This window comes from Haliotis rubra, unplaced genomic scaffold, assembly GCF_003918875.1.
Source record: "Haliotis rubra isolate DU_JTF1 unplaced genomic scaffold, ASM391887v1 Scf20, whole genome shotgun sequence".
Lineage (NCBI taxonomy): Eukaryota > Metazoa > Mollusca > Gastropoda > Lepetellida > Haliotidae > Haliotis > Haliotis rubra.
Genome location: NW_025766003.1, coordinates 1,866,802 through 1,886,366, shown reverse-complemented (window position 1 = coordinate 1,886,366; position 19,565 = coordinate 1,866,802). Strand labels below are relative to the sequence as shown.

At 40.8% G+C, this 19,565-nt stretch overlaps 1 protein-coding gene across 1 annotated transcript in view; it reads right to left on the bottom strand.

The window, feature by feature from the left end:
• Positions 1–14,322, bottom strand: part of LOC124275518 (papilin-like) — a 76,040-nt gene extending 61,718 nt beyond the window's left edge. The window contains exons 1-7 of the mRNA XM_046711097.1: positions 14,275–14,322; positions 8,771–8,860; positions 7,649–7,812; positions 6,967–7,128; positions 6,492–6,653; positions 5,810–5,971; positions 5,164–5,318 (exon numbers count right to left, since the gene is read on the bottom strand). Of these exons, the coding sequence (XP_046567053.1) occupies positions 5,164–5,318; positions 5,810–5,971; positions 6,492–6,653; positions 6,967–7,128; positions 7,649–7,812; positions 8,771–8,838 (873 nt within the window). The 5' untranslated portion in view covers positions 8,839–8,860; positions 14,275–14,322. The remainder of the gene's footprint in view (positions 1–5,163; positions 5,319–5,809; positions 5,972–6,491; positions 6,654–6,966; positions 7,129–7,648; positions 7,813–8,770; positions 8,861–14,274) is intronic.
• Positions 14,323–19,565: the final 5,243 nt, after the last annotated feature.

Genomic DNA, 19,565 nt, shown 5'->3' with positions numbered 1-19,565 from the left:
CAACTGCAACCTTAAACAGGGAAATGAATTCTTCACAAATATCAAAAAGCTGCCTTATGAAGGCTTAAAGTAGTTAACTCACTCTAGTAGTTATCTTATAATAGCTACTGGTTAGCACTGTTTCGACATTAGCATGTATAAACAATGCCACACAAACACGCTTATATATCCAGCCTCGTTCCGATGTCCACTGTGAAACGTACGGCTCTCAAGAATTGGGTAGGATATACACCAAGAACAAGTTGACATGGAAGAGCCCCAGAAACAACTCGTGGTCACAGATGCAGAAACAAGAACACAGGAAAAAGCAGACATGTTTCCTCAAAGTGTGCAGTAATCAGTGAGTGAGTGAGATGACGACGCAAGTCAGCAATATTATTGCCATATCACGACAACATTTATAAGAGGCTAATTATCAAGAAATGTTTATCAACACAGTTATGTTTAAAACAACATGAACAACTGGTTCAATTGATTCCCTGTTTCACATCTTACCTGTTTCCCTGTTTTACACCATGTTTGTGGTATCCGATGGTATTTGTGTTTGCAGTCGAATTACTTCAAACAAAAACAAAGTGAGCAATACAAATGAGATGATTATTCAATCTGCTTCATGATATAGTTTATATTTTAAAACCGCAAATAATTATTATTTAACTAATGAAAAGTAAGAACCCGTTAAATAAAAAACACAGGAAAAAAGAGGGATCGTTAAAATGGTTTAAAATTGAATAAAATCTTAATATGTCTTTATCCAATTTTTAAAATATATCGCTTTAACCATGCAGTCTAATTGCAGCTGAATTGATCCATAAAATCTGTTTTGAACCAAAAGTGCACTAAGATAAATTTAGCAAGTACTGCGCGTCTTAAATTTAATTAGATATTATTGTGACCCGGGCATTCAATTATATAATGTTTCACTGTCTCGAGAGTATTTTCATCACACTCTGTATTAGTGACATTGCTGTATGCATTTAATCCACATTATCCAGTAATTATGACCTCCTCGCGTTTGGATTTTATATGAATACATGTGTCAGCCATCAGTCCCAGCATCCCACAACTCTTGTTACTAATATGCAGTCAGTCTAAGTAAACTTAGGCTCAGTATTATTCGTTACACTGCTATACTGAGTCTAACAAAACCTAGTTGAAGGCCGCTTAAGCTAACATTTGAGCGACCTATGACCGTCCAATCAAACGCGAGACGGCCCAACGGATTTAACCAGGGAGACTATAAGACGCTTGTTGTAGATTACCCCTGATTTAACCAATCAGACAACGACTACTTGTTAGGGTTCGGCGGGACTTACAAAACGGTTTTTGGATTTTCTCTTCTCTGGTCGCTGACACTGATCTATCAACAAACGAAAATTCGCATAAAAGATATTTGACCTGCAGTATATACGCTTATGGGTTTCTAATGACATATGGTTAGTATTTGCTTATATTTTCGCAAGATGACATCCTTGAATATTGACAAAAACGCTATTTTCAGCGACTGTTTACTCATTGCGTGTATCCCTCGGAAGCAATCGTGCGAAAAATAGCATTCGGAATCGTTCGGGTTTTTTTAGGTAAAGGTTCAAACGGTATGTGCGAATGTTAACTTTCGCGATTTGGTAAGCTGTGTTCTGATTGGTCAATCCGAAAGGTTAGCTGACGCGACCTTCTACTAGGTTTTGTTAGACTCAGTATAGCAGTGTAACGAATAATACTGAGCCTAAGTTTACTTAGACTGAATATGCTTGGTTGGGTTCTGAATTCCGATAGCGTTTCTTCAGGATTTTGCAAGCCAGATTTTGCAAGTTGACTCTGCTGTCTCATTTCCTTCCAGCCCAACACAGTATCACATTACATGTATATAAATTCATCAATGTATCCAGCTTTAATATCTCATAAACAATGTCACTTCTTGAACTATTGATACCAGATGCGGGTGCCTTAACAGCTGCCATGGAGTAACTATAACTGCCTATTGATCACATTCATTTACAACCCGTAGGAAAATCTATGAGTACACCAGCAAATACTGAGAGATGGTCAGTTAGTCTGAATCAATATGCCCCAGTATTTCGAACCAAGGCCGTGTGAAGTTGGCATACTGTTGACTTATAAAATCCTGAGACACAGCTTCTATAACACTTGAATCCATTCTTTTGTTTATGAGTGAGGGAGTTTAGGTTTACGCCGCTTTTAGCAATATTCCAGCAATATCACGGCGGGAGACTCCAGAAATGGGCTTCACACATTGTACCCATGTGGGGAATCGAACCCGGGTCTTCGGCGTGACGAGCGAACGCTTTAACCACTAGGTAGGCTACCCCCACCGCCCCTCTGTTGGTTATGGCTGAATTCAGATCATAACAAAGACCTGATTTCAGAAGCAGTCAAGGAGTATCTGAAGGAGCAGAGTAATCAACTGGATTGCATTCTAAAGCCATTGCTTAATGCTTAGTGGCAAGTTTCTGAATACTCAAACTAAAAGGGACCTTGCCACGTGACAGTCGCACACTACATGCTCTACACAACTATTTACAATTATAGATGAAGTATAGATGGTTTTAGAATTTTCAATTCGAGAGACATGAGTTCACGACGAAGAAATAGAGTGATCTCTACACATCCAGAGCTGTAACTGGGGTAGTTACAAAGTCAACCGTGCATATTCCCAAATCTTTGATTGAATGCGATCAAGTTTGGAAAGATGACATTTTCAGGCCGACATAAATACATAGCAGTCATCGTCAAGCCTTGATAGCTACTCAGGTCTTTACCGAACTGTTTAAGTAAGACTGTGTAAGTAATGAGATGCCCAATCTGTAATCTGACCAAATCTCAACTTTGTTGTTATTTGTGTAACTGATGTATTTTCTCCCTTTCCTGTACATTCCGACTCCAGGACATAGTAACATATTCGTGAACTGTGATAAGGCATGTCTGACCTTAATACAACAGTTTTAGCTTTCACTACACACACACACGCACACACACACACACACACACACACACACACACACACACACACACACACACACACACACACACACACACACACACACACACACACACACACACACACACACACACACACACACACACACACACACACACACACACACACACACACACACACACACACACACACACACACACACACACACACACACACACACACACACACACACACACACACACACACACACACACACACACACACACACACACACACACACACACACACACACACACGACTAATCAGTTTTCTAAATGACACACATATATGTGTGTGTGTATATATATATACACACACACACACACATACTGTATACATCATGTTAGACTATATAAAATTATATATGAACGGAAAATCTAGCATAACATATGTCGATAACATTTAAACATTGGGTTCAACTTTTCAAGAAGGGTCAGGACGCGTTCTGTATGAAAATTATTCAACTACCTTTGCATGACTTGTACATTCCGACTCCCGAACCATGTTGATACCACCCGTCTCCGTTGTGGTAGATCTACTTTCAACACACACCCTGTATTCAGCTTTCAACAGACAATTCCCTGTATTCATCAAAACAAGTCACACACTCTAGCGCTAAGCGCGGGCTATTTGAAACGACGGGTTCACGTGAGTTGTCAAGCGCGCTCAATTCAAACTGGGCTGACAGGTGCTGTCTGTCTACTAAGGGCAGTACGCTATACATAGCTATATTCGTTATACTTTGCTTTTGTTTTCTCGTCTCATAAAAGGGTTTCTGTAAGAAAGCATGAACGCATTCAAACATCCACCTTTCATTGACCTTTCCTGACCTGTGACGTCATGCCTACATTAACATGTTCATGGGTTATCCTGCATACATTATCGGGTCAACGGGATCAACCAAAAGCAGGTTCCGCTCCCACCCTATATGCTACTTGTCACCATGTGGATTGGGACATTGGTGGTCTGATGACGACTTAGTATAGTTACTCGTTTTATTGCCAGTCTGTGTACTCTCAGTCTATGAGAAACATGCGCATGTGTGCGTCGGTGCGTGTGTGTATACGTGTTTGTGAGTGGGACTGATAGATACAATAGTGGGTTACATACTTACACACCCGTGAAGATCCGGGTTAGATTTGATCTTCAGCGTATATTTGTGAATGAGTCTACGTTTACACGCCAAAGCATCACTGTGATTTCATATTGAAACCATAATAAACAGAATCCCGCAATTAGTTCAGCCGCAGTAATCCAACAGCATTCATAGTCAACTTGCTGACAACATACGGGTTAGAACTGATCTTCAGTAACCCGAGCTTGTCGTAAGAGGCGACTAACGAGATCGGGTGGTCAGACTCGCTGACTTGGTTGACACATGTCATCATTTCCGAAAAGCGTAGATTGATGTTAATGCTGTTGATCACTGGATTGTCTGGTCCAGACTCGTTTATTTACAGTCTAAGTAAACTTAAGCTCAGCATTATTCGTTACACTGCTATACTGATATTTCCGCAAGCTGACATCCTTGAATATTGACAAAAAACGCTATTTTCAGCGTCTGTTTACTCACTGTAGTGGCGTGCTCCATTTGCATCACTCGGAAGCAATCGTACGGAAAATAGCATTCGGAATCGTTCGGGTACAAACTTTTTTCGAGGTAAAAGTTCAAAAGATATGTGCGAATGTCAACTTTTGCGATTTAGTAAGCTGTGTTCTGATTGGTCAATTGAAAAGGTTAGCTGACGCGACCTTCTACTAGAGTTTGTTAGACTCAGTATAAGCAGTGTAACGAATAATACTGAGCCTAGGTTTACTTAGACTAGATTATTTACAGATTGCCGCCATATAACTGAAATATTGCTGAGTGCGGTGTAAAACTAAACTCACTCACTCACTACATACTCACGTACATTACCTACATGTATTATACGCATTTCGGAAACCTGACCAGAGTTGCAGTGAAATTATCATCTCTGTCTCTATTGCTATAATTACTACGTTTGTATCTGGGTAACATATCTTTGTTATGTGTTGGTTTCACATTTCATTTCTGGTTAACTGGTAGTTTGGAAATCGACCGTTTGTTACACGCCCTCTCTCTGATAAACAATACAGGAAAGCCCAATCGGATATCACGACTTTATTCAAGTATGAGATCAGGCGCATCTGTCTTCGCACTCGGCTTTGGTCTTGAAGTTGTTGCCGTTGCCACCACAGCCACCGTAGGTGAACTTCTTACAAGTGTCGGTGTCAGGGTCGTAGAAAAACCGAGGGATCGCCGCTCTGCAACGTCCGACCTCTGGTTTAAGGTTGCAAACTGAATGAAGACGAAACAGATGGAATATAAGATAGTGTTAGTGGAACTTTTATTTCTCGTATCTTGGTCACCCGACCTCCACAATGGAACCCTGCAATCATATAATAATGAGGACAATAACTGTGATCTGGTTCATAACAATAACATTAGTTTTTCTGTGCCACACATACCTGATATATGTATATAATAGTGAATGAGAGAGTGTAGTTTTACGCCGCAGACCAGCTATATGGCGGCGATCTGTAAATAATCGAGTCTGGAGCAGACAATCAAGTGATCAACAGCATGAGCGTCGATCTGCGCAATTGAGAACCGATGACATGTGTCGCCTCTTAGGACAAGCATGGGTTACTGAAGATCAATATTCTAACCCGGACCTTCACGTGTATATCTGTACATTGTATAAACCTATAGACATTTGGTACACCATATACACATACATGACTTCATGTAAACGTAGCGCGCTGTAGCATATATTATATGTGTATTACCTGGGATGCAGGTTTCCTCACATTCAGCGACGGACTTGAAGTTGTTGGCGTTGCCATCACAGCCGCCATAGAAGAACTCCTCACACTTTTGGGAATCAGAGTTGTAGAAGAACCTACGTTTCCGCGCCTTGCAGCGTCCGACTTTCGGTTTAAGTTCGCAAACTGAATGATATAGAAACAGGTGGCTTTCAAAATTTGTTCAAAGGGATCTGTTCAGTGTTGTTATGCTACATTCACTGACACCTGCCCCCTACAACACATTCTAGTACACTTATCAGCAGTAGACGATCAGTGTATTCTGACATAGTACAACGCCTGACAGCACTTGGAGTGAGTGAGTTTAATTTTACGCCGCTTTTAGCAATATTCCAGCAATATCACGGCGGGGGACACCAGAAATGGGCTTCACACATTGTGCCCATGTGGGGAATCGAACCCGGGTCCTTGGCGTGACGAGCGAACGCGTTAACCACTAGGCTACCCCACCTCCCAACAGCACTAGTTGGAGAGACAGATAATGTAGTGTGACCATCTCCTGTGCCACACATACCTCTTGTAAACATATGTACAAAGTAATCATTGTTTATGACAATCATTGTTTGTGACAATTTGGTACATCAGACACCCAAACATATTTTAATGAACATTTAAGGCAATTTAGCATATATCATATGTATATTACCTGGGACACATTCTTTCTCACACGCGGCTTTAGTCTTGAATTTGTTGGCGTTGCCACCGCAGCCACCGTAGAAGAACTTCTTACACTTTTTGGTGTCAGGGTCGTAGAAGAACCTCCGTTTCCGCCCCCTGCAGCGTCCGACTTCAGGCTTAAGTTCGCAAACTGAACAAGGTAAAAAACACTCTCAAGATGAGCTTATATGAATTTGTTCCAGGTCCTTACCCTATAAACACGGTCCCCGACCGCCATAAAGCAATACCTAGAGGATATTGTAGCAGTACACGAACAGTGTAATCTGACATATCAAAATACCGTGCAGCATTATAAGAGAAAATAATGTAGTGCGTCTTCTGTACCACGTAACACAACAAAAAGGAAAAACAAAATAAGGTAGTCATTATGGAAGTCACACACCTAAACATGATGTAAATCATGAATCTTAAAGGCAATGTTGAAAGTAGTCTGTATAGAATACCTGGGACACATTCTTTCTCACACGCGGCTTTAGTCTTGAAATTGTTGGCGTTGCCACCGCAGCCACCGTAGATGAACTTCTTACACCTTTCGCTGTCAGGGTCGTAGAAATACCGACGAAAGGCCGCCCTGCAGCGTCCGGTTACTGGTTTAAGTTTGCAGACTGTAAGAAGTAGACATGGAGATGTAGAGTCTTATGCATTGGTCTCTTCAAGACTGGTATCATGGAAACACCAGCATCCATTTCCATCAAAACCACATGAGTACACTTTGGTAAGCTTATTTCTGGTGGTCCCAACCCCTTCCCCAGCTCCACCCCCACCCAGTAGGCACCTACCCCAAAACCCCGCCCTGATAGTGCTGGAGTATTCCTAAAAGTGGCGCTTTACTATTAACTCACTCACTCACTAACAGACATTTGGTTTAACACACTTTTAAACATTAGTTAATGAACGTAAGGCAATGTGTGTGTGTGTGTGTGTGTGTGTGTGTGTGTGTGTGTGTGTGTGTGTGTGTGTGTGTGTGTGTGTGTGTGTGTGTGTGTGTGTGTGTGTGTGTGTGTGTGTGTCACTTACGTAACGCAACAAGAAGGCAACACACGATGTACCCGTTTGGTGTTTCACACAACGAAATCTACATAAAGAAAGCGTAGCGCAATATAGCATGTAATCGGTTTATATTACCTGGAAAACAGGTTTTCTCACATTCCTCGATGCTTTTGAAGTTGTTCGCATTACCACCACAACCACCGTAGGTGAAGGTGTCACACTCTTCACATGAAGGGTGAAAGTAGAACCGACGAAGCGACCCCCTGCATGACCCCGTTTCTGGCTCGAGGTTGCAATCTGGAACAAAGAGTGTGTTTTCGACAACAACAACAAAAAACTGAACACACTCACCAGTCTCCGATTTCGTTTGTCGATTGTCGACAATAGTTGACTGGACATCTGACCTCTGCAAGATGACTTCTCGAAACACACTAGAATCCCCGATGCAGGAATCCCGGGGCCCCCTGTGTGATACTAAAAGAAAGGTCCATTGTCCCTCATGTACAAAGGAAGAGCGCTTTCTAAACTTCTGATCCCCCTGTGTGCAACTGTCCGGGCTCCGTGCCCCATGTGCATCTTGGAAGAGCGATTCCTGGTCTTGGCAAGGAAGTATTAAAAGTATTAATAGTACTAATAATGATATGACGTAAGAGAGGCACCTCGCAGGTCAGGCCTTCGTTGGAGGAAGCGATCGTAGAGCTAGGATGGTCGTAACTCCCATACTTGACAACTGACTTAGAAGTACATAGCGTTACGGTCGCTTTGTAGAACAGGGCAATGATCTTTATAAGGGCACACCACACATCATAATAGTACCGTGAAGTACGGTTATATAACGAACTGGTTTTATCGAACTAAACTCAGTTCTCCTACACTTACTGAACTAATATCGAACTTGAGGTAGAGGAACTGTCATATCATATCACTTCTAGTAATGAAAGACCCGTGAAGATCCGGGGTAGAATAGGTCTTCAGCAACCAATGCTTGCCACAAAAGGCGACTATGCTTGTCGTAAGAGGCGACTAACGGGATCGGGTGGTCAGGCTCGCTGACTTGGTTGACACATGTCATCGGTTCCCAATTGCGCAGATCGATGCTCATGCTGTTGATCACTGGATTGTCTGGTCCAGACTCGATTATTTACAGACCGCTGCCATATAGCTGGAATATTGCTGAGTGTGGCGTAAAACTAAACTCACTCACTCACTCTAGTAATGAAAACAACAAGAACAGCATAACTTTGGTTCACTTACCTTTTTTTAGATTGCTGATGACTTAGTCCAACCAGGAGCATCACAGAAGCTAAGCAGATGACCACCTTCATCGTAGCTAACGTACACGCTCAACTAAAACAGAACGGATCGTGTGGAAAGATATATATGTCTCCACGTCCATACGCATTTGGTATTATCTGCCGTCTACCGTCTACAAAATGATGTAAAACGTTCAACATGCAGATCGATCATCTCTGTATATAAAGATAAATATGGAAATTGGAAAGTATGCCCCAGCCGTCTCCTAAGTATCAAATGTTTAAGTAACTCACCCAACGGAACACATGTCCTGAATAACGATAAGTTTACACCAAGCTGTGTTTACATGTAATTGACTGTGTGCCTTTGAAAAGCATTTCTAAGCGCTCTTTGTAATTTGTTGAATATACCTTCCCACAAATATTGAACATGCCTAGGAAACTGAATAATTATATACTTGAGTTTGTAAATCGAAATCTTTTCTCAGAAGGTTCGCTACATTAAAGGCCTTAGTAAACCGTTGCGCATTAGTGAAAAACATGCCCGATGCATTGTCCACTCTGACCATGTTTTCCCATGTTTTGCGGAATGGACAATTGTTTTGCTTTTGCATTACAAGCTTACCTCTTCGCGAACACCTGGTGTCATCACTGAGAGCGACACAACCACATGCCTATGCTTGGTCAGAATCGCTTAAAGGACGGTGTACTTTTAGCACAGATTTCTCTAGATTTATAAATGAGAGAATTAAAGCGAGAATGGATTCCCCGTGGTTGTATTGAATTAGGGGCGGTGGGGTAGCCTTGTGGTTAAAGCGTTCGCTCGTCACGCCGAAGACCCAGGTTCGATTCCCCACATGGGTACAATGTGTGAAGCCCATTTATGGTGTCCCCGCCGTGATATTGCTGGAATATTGCTAAAAGCGGCGTAAAACTAAACTCACTCACTGACTGTATTGCATTAGAAAGTGAAACAACTGCCTCTTCGTCAAATGTCATCGTTACAATGTCAAGCAATAACCACGTCAAGCCAGCTGTTGAAACTGACGGAAATGACATTCATAACCGTGTCTGTAATTTCAGTTTCAATTATGTACTGAATGCTTGATCAATAAAAAAAGAATATGTCAAACAAAACCTAGATGTTACAGATACATCAACCTTTATACGTTGTTTGCAACTCGACATGTTGCCGCTAAGTCTGTAAACAGTCAACGCTTAGAGAGCCTGTGCAGCAGCTGAGACGGCGTCAATATTCATCACGTGATATCCTGTTCATGCAGTTACAATCAAAATGTGCTTGCATAGAGTATTGATATCTGAAATGGTTTGTCTGCACGAAGTTGGCCTTTTGAATCCTAATTGTTACGTCTTGATTCCTGAGCCGAAACTAATACAATAATTATCTGGAAATCAGCACCCAAACGAGCTTGGGGTGGCACTACCAAATAACAAATCAATGTGGTATAATTGACAAGTGCGTTCTAAAATGTAACATATGTTATATTTGGGATTACACTTTCTCAGTAAAGTACAGATTCTAGTACTTTTGGGGGTTGAGTCCCATCCGGGATTCGAACCGACACCCTCAGAGTCAGGCACCTAATCGCCAGCACACAAAGTCAGGCGCCTAGACCGCTCAGCCACCGCGGTTTCCACAAAAATGGAAGTGTGTGTGTGTGTGTGTGTGTGAGAGAGAGAGAGAGAGGAGGGGGGTGCGTGTTGGTATGTTCGAATCCCGGATGGGACTCAAACCCACCCCCACCCCGCCCCCACCACCACCACAACACAAGTACTTGATTCTGTACTTTACTGAGAAAGTGTAATCCCAAATATAACATATGTTACATTTGACCACTTTCTAAAATGTCATTGTGTATTTCTAAAATGAACTAAGTTAACAAGTTAAAACCACTACACAGGTATTACAGTGACATATCAAAATAAAGCGGCAATGATTGTAATATTATTCGTCATAGCAATGAAGCAATGTTGTTGATATTCATCTCCAGACAACAGTACTCCAAATTGTAAAATAGTCTTAGGCATGGTGTAATGATCATCCTAACCAATACTGGTCTTAGGATAACTGGGTAACTGACCACTTTAGATTCCATGTGAGATGAGAGGCAAGAGCTCCAAGAACAGAAGTTTCTTCAATACTCTCTGAGGTAGTATACTCTGAGACCAGCAAACTGTCGTGCATTCCAAATCTAGTACAAGTCTAAATACAGTACACCCTGCCAATTACTGAATCTGCATGTACATTGTAGTACACCTGGAACATCGTTAGATAATGACTACCACTGCAACATAACATTGTCCACACAAAATATACCATGTCATTCTTTGAAAAAATTTCTGCGTTTTTCAAGTTCAGATCTGAAAACACTTGAATCATTAACTATATATTCCATTTGAAATACATAAGGATAAAGTGAATCGGTCGTACAGTATAAGCTGTACGTTTAGTCTGTTCAACTGCAACCTTAAAGGCACAATGTCACACATTTTCGACAATATTTGGACCGATATTATGTATACACTAAACGCCAAAGGAAACGTTACCCTCCTTCCTTAATGACGGAGGTACCTATCTACAGCTGGCGGTGTGATGCGTGGACGTCCACTTCTTGGTCTGTCTGCGGTGACCTCAGTCTGTCTGCTGAAACCCTGAAGAAGTTTTATAACCGTGATACGGTGGCATCCGAGGGCGTTGGCAACAGCATTGTATGTCAGCCCCATCTGCACCACCCCAATGGCTCTGCTCTCTCTCTTCAGACAGACAGACAGACATATTTATTTGTATATGTGGCCCTGAGGCCAATAGTACATGTGTACAATAATAGCAGTGCATTTATGCGCAACCTGTAAATACGCGAGTTATAGGAACATCAATAAATCCATAAACACCCATTCACAATTTACATTTTTCTCTCAACATAAGTATGTGGTACAACACAAGGGCTAGCTTAAACAACAAGTCAATGTTTTCTGTGCGAAGTAGCATACAGAATTTATGTCTCGACGGTTGGTTATAGAAAAATAAGGCAAATATGTTTCTCTTATTTCTAAATATTTCGGGCATACAAGTAATACATGGTACTCATCTTCTTGTGATAAATTGCAGAATGGACATTGGATATCTATTGCATTTGAAGTTTTGGCAAATCGCGCCGCTTGGACTTTGAAGTTGTAAGCGTTACATCTAAATTTAGTAAGCGTACGCTTAAGTTGTGGTGATTTAATCTTTGAAAGGTAAATTTCTGTATTAATACAATATTTATATTCTGAATAAAAGTTGACACAGGTTGATGACGTTATTTCATTATACCAGTCCTGTTGATAAATGTCTTTGCATCTCTGCTTGAATAATTTGATGAAATATTGTGTATTACTTACATTTTGGGCGATCCATACATTTCCAAAGCCATGACTAAAAAGAATAGTTCTAACGAATGAAACCCAATTAATATCTCCGGTATCATCTAGTGTTTTAAGCATTTCATAACTACATCTTGAATATCGTGAAATTGGTTGTCTCATCAATCTTAGCCAATATGAAATAACCCGACATCGGGCGTTAATAAACAGTGGAAAACGTCCACATTCAGCTAAAATAACCTTGTTCGCAGTTCTGTAGCCAACACGCAACAAGAACTTACAGAACTTTGAATGTACCTTTTCAATATTCTTGTTTATGTTAATGCCCCATATTTCAGAGCCGTACAACAAAATTGGTTGAATTTTTCCATCAAACAGTTTAAATGATGCATGGATCGGTAATTCTTTATATTTGCATATGAATTTCTTTATGACATGTAGGGCTCGTTCAGCTTGCATAGATAATGTTTCACAGGCTCTGGAGAATATATTTCTACACGAAAATATTATACCTAAATATTTGTAATATGACACCACCTCCAATTTTTGGCCATTAAGGAACCATTTTTCACTTTTAGAGATTTTACCCCCATTTTTAAAAACCATTACTTTAGTTTTACTAATATTTATCTGAAGACCCCATTTCAAACAATATTCATTTAGAGTATCTATCTTGCATTGTAACTGGACAACAGAATCGGCAAGAATCACGACATCATCTGCAAATAGCATTATTGCAAGATCTCTGATATGTTCGTTAATAAATACACCTCTCGTATCATTTAATAACATTTCCTTAACAAGTTCTTCAACATATAACAGGAAAAGTACAGGTGATAGAATGCAACCTTGCCTCACTCCGGCATATGTATCAAATATATCACTCATTTGAAATTTACTGGTTCTAACAGATGCTCTCACATTGGTGTACATATTACGTAAAAGACGTTGGAGTTTGCCATGTATACCTGACTGTAGTAGTACATATAACAGTTTTGACCTATTATTAACGGAATCAAACGCTTTCTTAAAATCTACGAAAAGACAATAAAACTTCCCCCCTTTCTTCCGCAGATATTTATGGATAATACTGTTGAGAGTAAATATATGGTCCGTAGTTGAATACTCTTCTCGAAATCCCGCTTGGCACTCAGATAAAAGTTCACGAGTGGAAATCCAAGCCTTAATGCGATTATCTAATATAGTGGTAAATATTTTGTTTAGTGTATTCAATAATGCAATACCTCTATAATTGTTTGGATCACCCCTTTCACCCGACTTATGCAGAGGTACAATTAATCCTACATTCCAGGAATCTGGAAAAACGCCGCTGTCTAGAACTCGATTAAATAGACTATTCATAAAAGGAAGCAATAAAGAAATACATTCTTTAAAAACTTCAACTTGAATACCATCTACCCCGGGTGATTTTCCACATTTCAGACTTTTTACTGCACACAATATCTCGTTATCAGTTATACGATTACCAAGGTATTCATCAGAAGTAATACAATCCTCACAGTCATTAAAGTTGTGATTACTTATATAGCTAAGAACATGTTCCCCAAAGGAATTATCAATGTTGTTCGTATCTCCAGCGAGCAGATTTTTGAAATAGTTAAACCATTCGTCAACTGATATATTTTCAGATATATTTTCCCTACAAAAACAATATTTCTTTATAGATTTCCAGAAATGTCGACAGTCTTGTTTCTTTGCAGCATCAACAATTTCGTTTAAAATGCTTTTTTTCATAATCTGATTTCTTTCTATCACAAAGTGTTTTAAAATCCTTCTTTGCCCTTAGATAATGTTTACAATGCAGTGAGTTATTTGATTTTCTGAATCTATTTAGTAAAACATACTTATGTCTTTTAGCCTGTTCGCATTCACGGTCGAACCACCTGGGCTGTACACGTGTGTGCTGTGGGCGAGCGCGTGAGCGTGAGCGTGAGTGTGCACGTGTTCTCGTGGGTCGGTGTGTTTGTTCCCTGGGTGCATGCATGGCTCTACGGATAAAGTCATTCAGCGATGTAATAGCACCTTCAACACTGTCATGTAATACATCATGAAATATTATGCTGAATTCATTAATATTATCTGAAATGTATTGAATAAACTCACCCTTACGGCTAGCGTCCCACAGCTCTGTCTTAATGTTGTGTACCTCTGCACGCGCATGCTCGGAGTGATTGCTGTCACGTGTCATGTCATGTGATGTTTTCATATCTACTATTACAGGCAAGTGGTCCGATTCGGATTGCGCTAGAATATCAAAGTTCTCGAAATATCTATATAAACATGAGGAAACCAAACAATAATCCACAACACTGTTTCCTTGGTGTCCAATGAATGTAAATTCTCCATTTTTATCGTTCCCGTTTCTACCATTTAAAACATGTATGTTAAAATTGCGGCATATATCAAGGAGTTTTAATCCCTCTGAATTGACTATTTTATCTTTGGATGATCTAGGAATGTTAAATGGATCACTCTCATAGTCTATATCTTCAATTGGTAAATACTCAGTGGAGTCATGTTCTATATAACACTGTTTGTCGCCTATACGGGCATTAAAATCTCCAAATAAAACAAGCGATGCATCGGGATGTTCTCGGGTTAAAGTATATAGTCTACTCTCAAGGAGTCCGATTCCTGAAAGTCCTACATCAACGGAGTTCTGTGTATCAGTCACATATACGAACCCAAATATCGTGGGTTTATTGGCGAGGTCGTTCATAATGTCGCTTCTGAAAAATATACAGTCTGACCACTCGCCGTGTATACGGGTGAATCTTGATGCGATGGACTGTCTCACATACACAGCGATACCGCCACTGAATCGTCCGACAGAGTGGATGCGTTCTCGCACACACTGGTAGGAGATATATCCTGGAAACAGAGTAGCAAAATCTACTGGGTTCTTTGCCCACGTCTCCACGAAAGCGATGACATTAAATTGTTGACATAACCCTGTGAGGTTAGCCAATTGATTTAATTTAGAATTAAGGCCATTTACGTTCCAACATAGAAATGTATTATAATTACTTTTTTCACCGTTGTTATCGTTATCATTGTCATTAATTGTTGATATTGTCTTATTGAGTTTTCCATCTATAACGAAATGTGTACTTAGCTTGGTACCGGCTGCTGATGCCCGGCCTCGGTCACCTCGCTAACTAAGCTGTGAGTTGTCCAAAGAGTCTCGTCGTTTGCTATACTGGCCCGGCGACTCTCGTCGCGTGCCAGACCGGTCCCGTGCCCTAGAGGGAGTGGGTGAAGCACGGCTCGCTGGGGGGTTTATCTTTGTCTCAAAGTAGAATTTTATTTCAACCTTTCTTTTGGACATCTAAATCACTGTTATTGGTTTATTTCGGCATGGACTAAAATAGGACAATTTAACTCTTCTGAAAAAGATGCATTTCACCCAAATATAAATGCATTTGAGAATTGTTTTTCGTGATTCGCATAAAGCTGTGTTGTTAAGCTTTCTTCTAAACTAATACCACCTCACATATCTTTGATAGTTTTGAAGTAATTCATAAAGGTAGAAGGGTAACGTTTCTTTTGGCGCTTAGTGTATATCGGGGCATATGCACTCAGTTTTGCTTCTTGTTCATGCAATAAAAGACTTATTATCCCTTACGACTTGCCTAAACTCGATAATTGAAACTTCGAAGCGAACAGCTTCCAAATGGATAACACTTGTCTTGGAATGTACATCGAAAGTTGTCGGTGTGTGCCGAACTGGTTTCAATCCCATTCGTAACTACTCGTGTCATTCCGGCAAGCCGGATGTCCCCTCTCGTGGCCATGTTTACGACTGGGCCCTGTCCAAGCGCAAACGGGCATGGAGATGAAAATCGTCTAGTACTGGCCTCAGACCACAGTTACCCCCCTTAAAAGTATGACCCGGAAGGAAAATAGGAGAATATAGTGCCTTGTTTAAATGGGCTGTTCTGTGTGTGCTAATATTTTCAGGGTGACTTGTGAAAGCTTAAATGAAAGGTAAGACATTGTACTTTATTGCAAATTTTTTTTTTGGTCCACAATCTACACATGGTATTGACACCAGCTTTCCATGATTTGACCCCAAATTCAAGGCTGTCTAGTGTGTTTCGGCTCGTAACTTCCGGTGACCATTGTTTACAGTGGATACAGCAAAATTGACATGGTCGATCCAGGCCCATATTTTGCCGGTTAAGTGGCAGGTTGGTCAGCATGCAACAGGAGAACAGCCTACGACCCATATTAATTATGGTGGACTGCATGTCACTGTTGATAGCAAAGAAGGAAAATAATTGTGGTCTGAGGCCTACTATTATCAAGGAAAGATAACTCTGAATTTCCGAGCATGCCCCCTAGAATATCCTATATCCCGTGAGCAAAACAACAATTCAGCCATTCCCTTTGTAAATATGTTTCAGTGTTGAAATTTGCTGATCCTTTAGCTAGTGTATGTTTAAATTGTGCTTTGCATAGTTAAGCGAAATTTCAAAGTTCAACTGTGCCGCCATTTTCATGCTTCGAAATGCGTTTTACAGTATCGTTTTACGATAAGGATTCGAGTCTTCTGCTAGGTCACGGAAAGAGGCGAGCAGTTACGAATGAAGTAAAGTTGTGCGGAGGATATTCGTAAATAGCGCTCCAAGGGACATACCTCTATGGAATTCGCTTGAAATAATGTTCGGCCGTTAGAGGGCGCGAAAGTCGAGTTAATGCAACGTTGCATTAATTCATTCGAACTTTTTAATTTTTTTCTTGTGATCTAAATACGTATTTGAAAAATAAATAAATTATATGGTAGCTTTCCTGAAGGCTGATAGTATTATTGAGACAAATGCATTATGCATTTTAAGAGAAGTGTGGTGTGACATTGTGCCTTTCAAGTATGTATTGTCAAACACTTTGCTGTCATATGGAGTGCTGCCCTACGGATAGTTAGCGATAGAGTCACTCAATGTATAAATAGGTATTGTCAAACACCTTGCTGTCACACAGACTGCTGCCCTACGGATAGCCGGTGATAGAGTCACACTGATATATAAATGTGTATTGTAAAACACTTTGCTGCCACGCGGAGTGTTGCTCTACGGATAACCGACGATAGAGTATACTCTTATGTATAAATATGTATTGTCAAAGACTGCCACAGCTGCCTTAGCATTTCTATATAGCAAAGGCGTCCTGACAGGCTTGCATTAAGCCGGTCTTGGCTGATTACAGAAATAGTCAGATTACCTTTGTGTACAAGCAAGCGAAGAGGTGAGGTGAGGTGAGGTGAGGTGAGGTGAGGTGAAATTGGGTTTAATGTCGCGCTTGAGAATATTTCGCTCATATGACGACGTGCATGTGTGTGTATGTGTATGTGCGGCTGCTTGTACTAGCCCAGACTTAAGCTGGTTTTATAGTGCTAGCCCACTGAGATACCATGCCGCAGTGAAGCAGGAATACCCCACTCAGACACATTATATTGACTCCGAGCCGACCAGTCCTTGTTGTACCCATAAATGCCGAGCGCCAGGCAGGGACTAACAAGTACCATATTTTAACGTCTTTTGGTATGACGCGGCCGGGGATCGAACCCGCGACCTTCCGCTCTCCGGGCGGACGCTCTAACAAGCGAAGAGTCCGAAAAAGTATAATAGTATTAATACCCACCAAAACTAATCTTGATATGTCTGTTAATCTGGGTCATCCGTGATAACACATGTGCCGACCTAGCACGTACCATATCCGAGTACTTCCAAAAACAAACCATCACCAATGATTCTTGAACCTTTCCACCATGGAGCACGTCGGGGACTTGATCGGGGCTGTTTACGCCAATGTCAGAAAAGAACAGCATTTTATTCTCATAAATCATACGAAATGATAAAGAGAACATACTTATACTATGATACAATAAAATGAGCCATTATGGCTTATATTCATATAATTATGTTACAAATATATATTTCAAATAAGGATAATACGTTTCTAGATCTGTATCAAAGGAGGTGTTTTGTTTTGTGGGCTCTTCACTGCATGGCTTGTTGTTCCTTCAAGGAGAGACTACGCAAGTAAGTGTTGAAGATATGCCTTTTTACTTCCTGAGTGTCAGTTCAGTTCCTGTACATCACGAACATGCGCTCTGTATCACATGATATTACTACGCTACATTAGGATAATAAGTTTCATAAGAGAGTATATTTATCAAAATGGGGGTTATTACAAAAATAACTAGGGAGTTAAGTTTACTCTTTCTTACATTATCAAGGGGTTGTACATGATAAGATAGCATGAAATATAACATTACATATAATACGTACAGTGGAATCTGTCATATCCGGACTCTGTGCAGTCCGGTTTTCCCCATTATCCGGACTACTCTCTGAGTCCGGGCAAAATCGTTCTTAATTTATCATTAAAGCGTACTTTACAAAAACGCAAACAGAGTGTATCAGACACTTTGAAGCGAAGTGAACATTTTACACCGCTTTCAGCAATATTCCAGCAACATCACGGCTGGGGACACCAGGAATGGACTTCACACATTGTACCCAGGGGCGGATACAGGATTTTCGTTTGGGGGGGGGATGCACCCCAATCCTCGGAACCCTGGTCATAAAACATGTAGTACATTTGGAACACCCTTGGGTGGGGGGTTGGGGGTGCGCACCCCCCTCTGGATCCGCGCATGGTACCCATGTGGGGAATCAAACCTGGGCCTTGATGTGACGAGCGAATGCTTTAACCACTAGGCTACCCCACCGCCCCCCAGTAAAAAGAAGAAATATGTTCAGTTTGGTGCTGCTCAATAAATAGTATATACTCAACCCAAGAGAAACGATACACGAAGATGTCGTCAAACAGTTGAAAGCTTTGCCATTATGTGGCTGAAGTGTTGCCGGTGAATGTTACTTTCCACCTCACCGCACCGCACTTGGTTTTAGTCGAGTCGTGACTATGGAGTTATGTTCTTTGTAACAGATGTGTAGTAGTGTTATGACTCACGTTATGATGCCCTGAGTAGATCAAGGGTTAGCCTTGTGGTTATAGCGGTCGCACGTCACGGTTCGATCCCTCATATGTGTATTGTGTTTGAAGCTCATTTCCAGTGTATGGAATAAGGCCCGTCCGACTGCCCGGGACGGACTAGATTTCTGACGGACGGTCTAAATCTACAGCTAGCTATGCATTTAGCCAGCCCGATGGTCTGGTAAAAATAATAGATAGCATGTTCTTCACATCTGAGTAAATTCGACATATCTTAAAATCTATTTTTCAAATTGAGCGTTGCATTTAGACTTGTCAATTACTGTTTGAAAATTGAACTATCGTATCGCAAGCTCAAAGCACTACGTTGGCATTAAACTATTCAACTAAAGATGTAATTATTTCTTTTAGACTGTCTGGTCTGCTTAACTCCATTT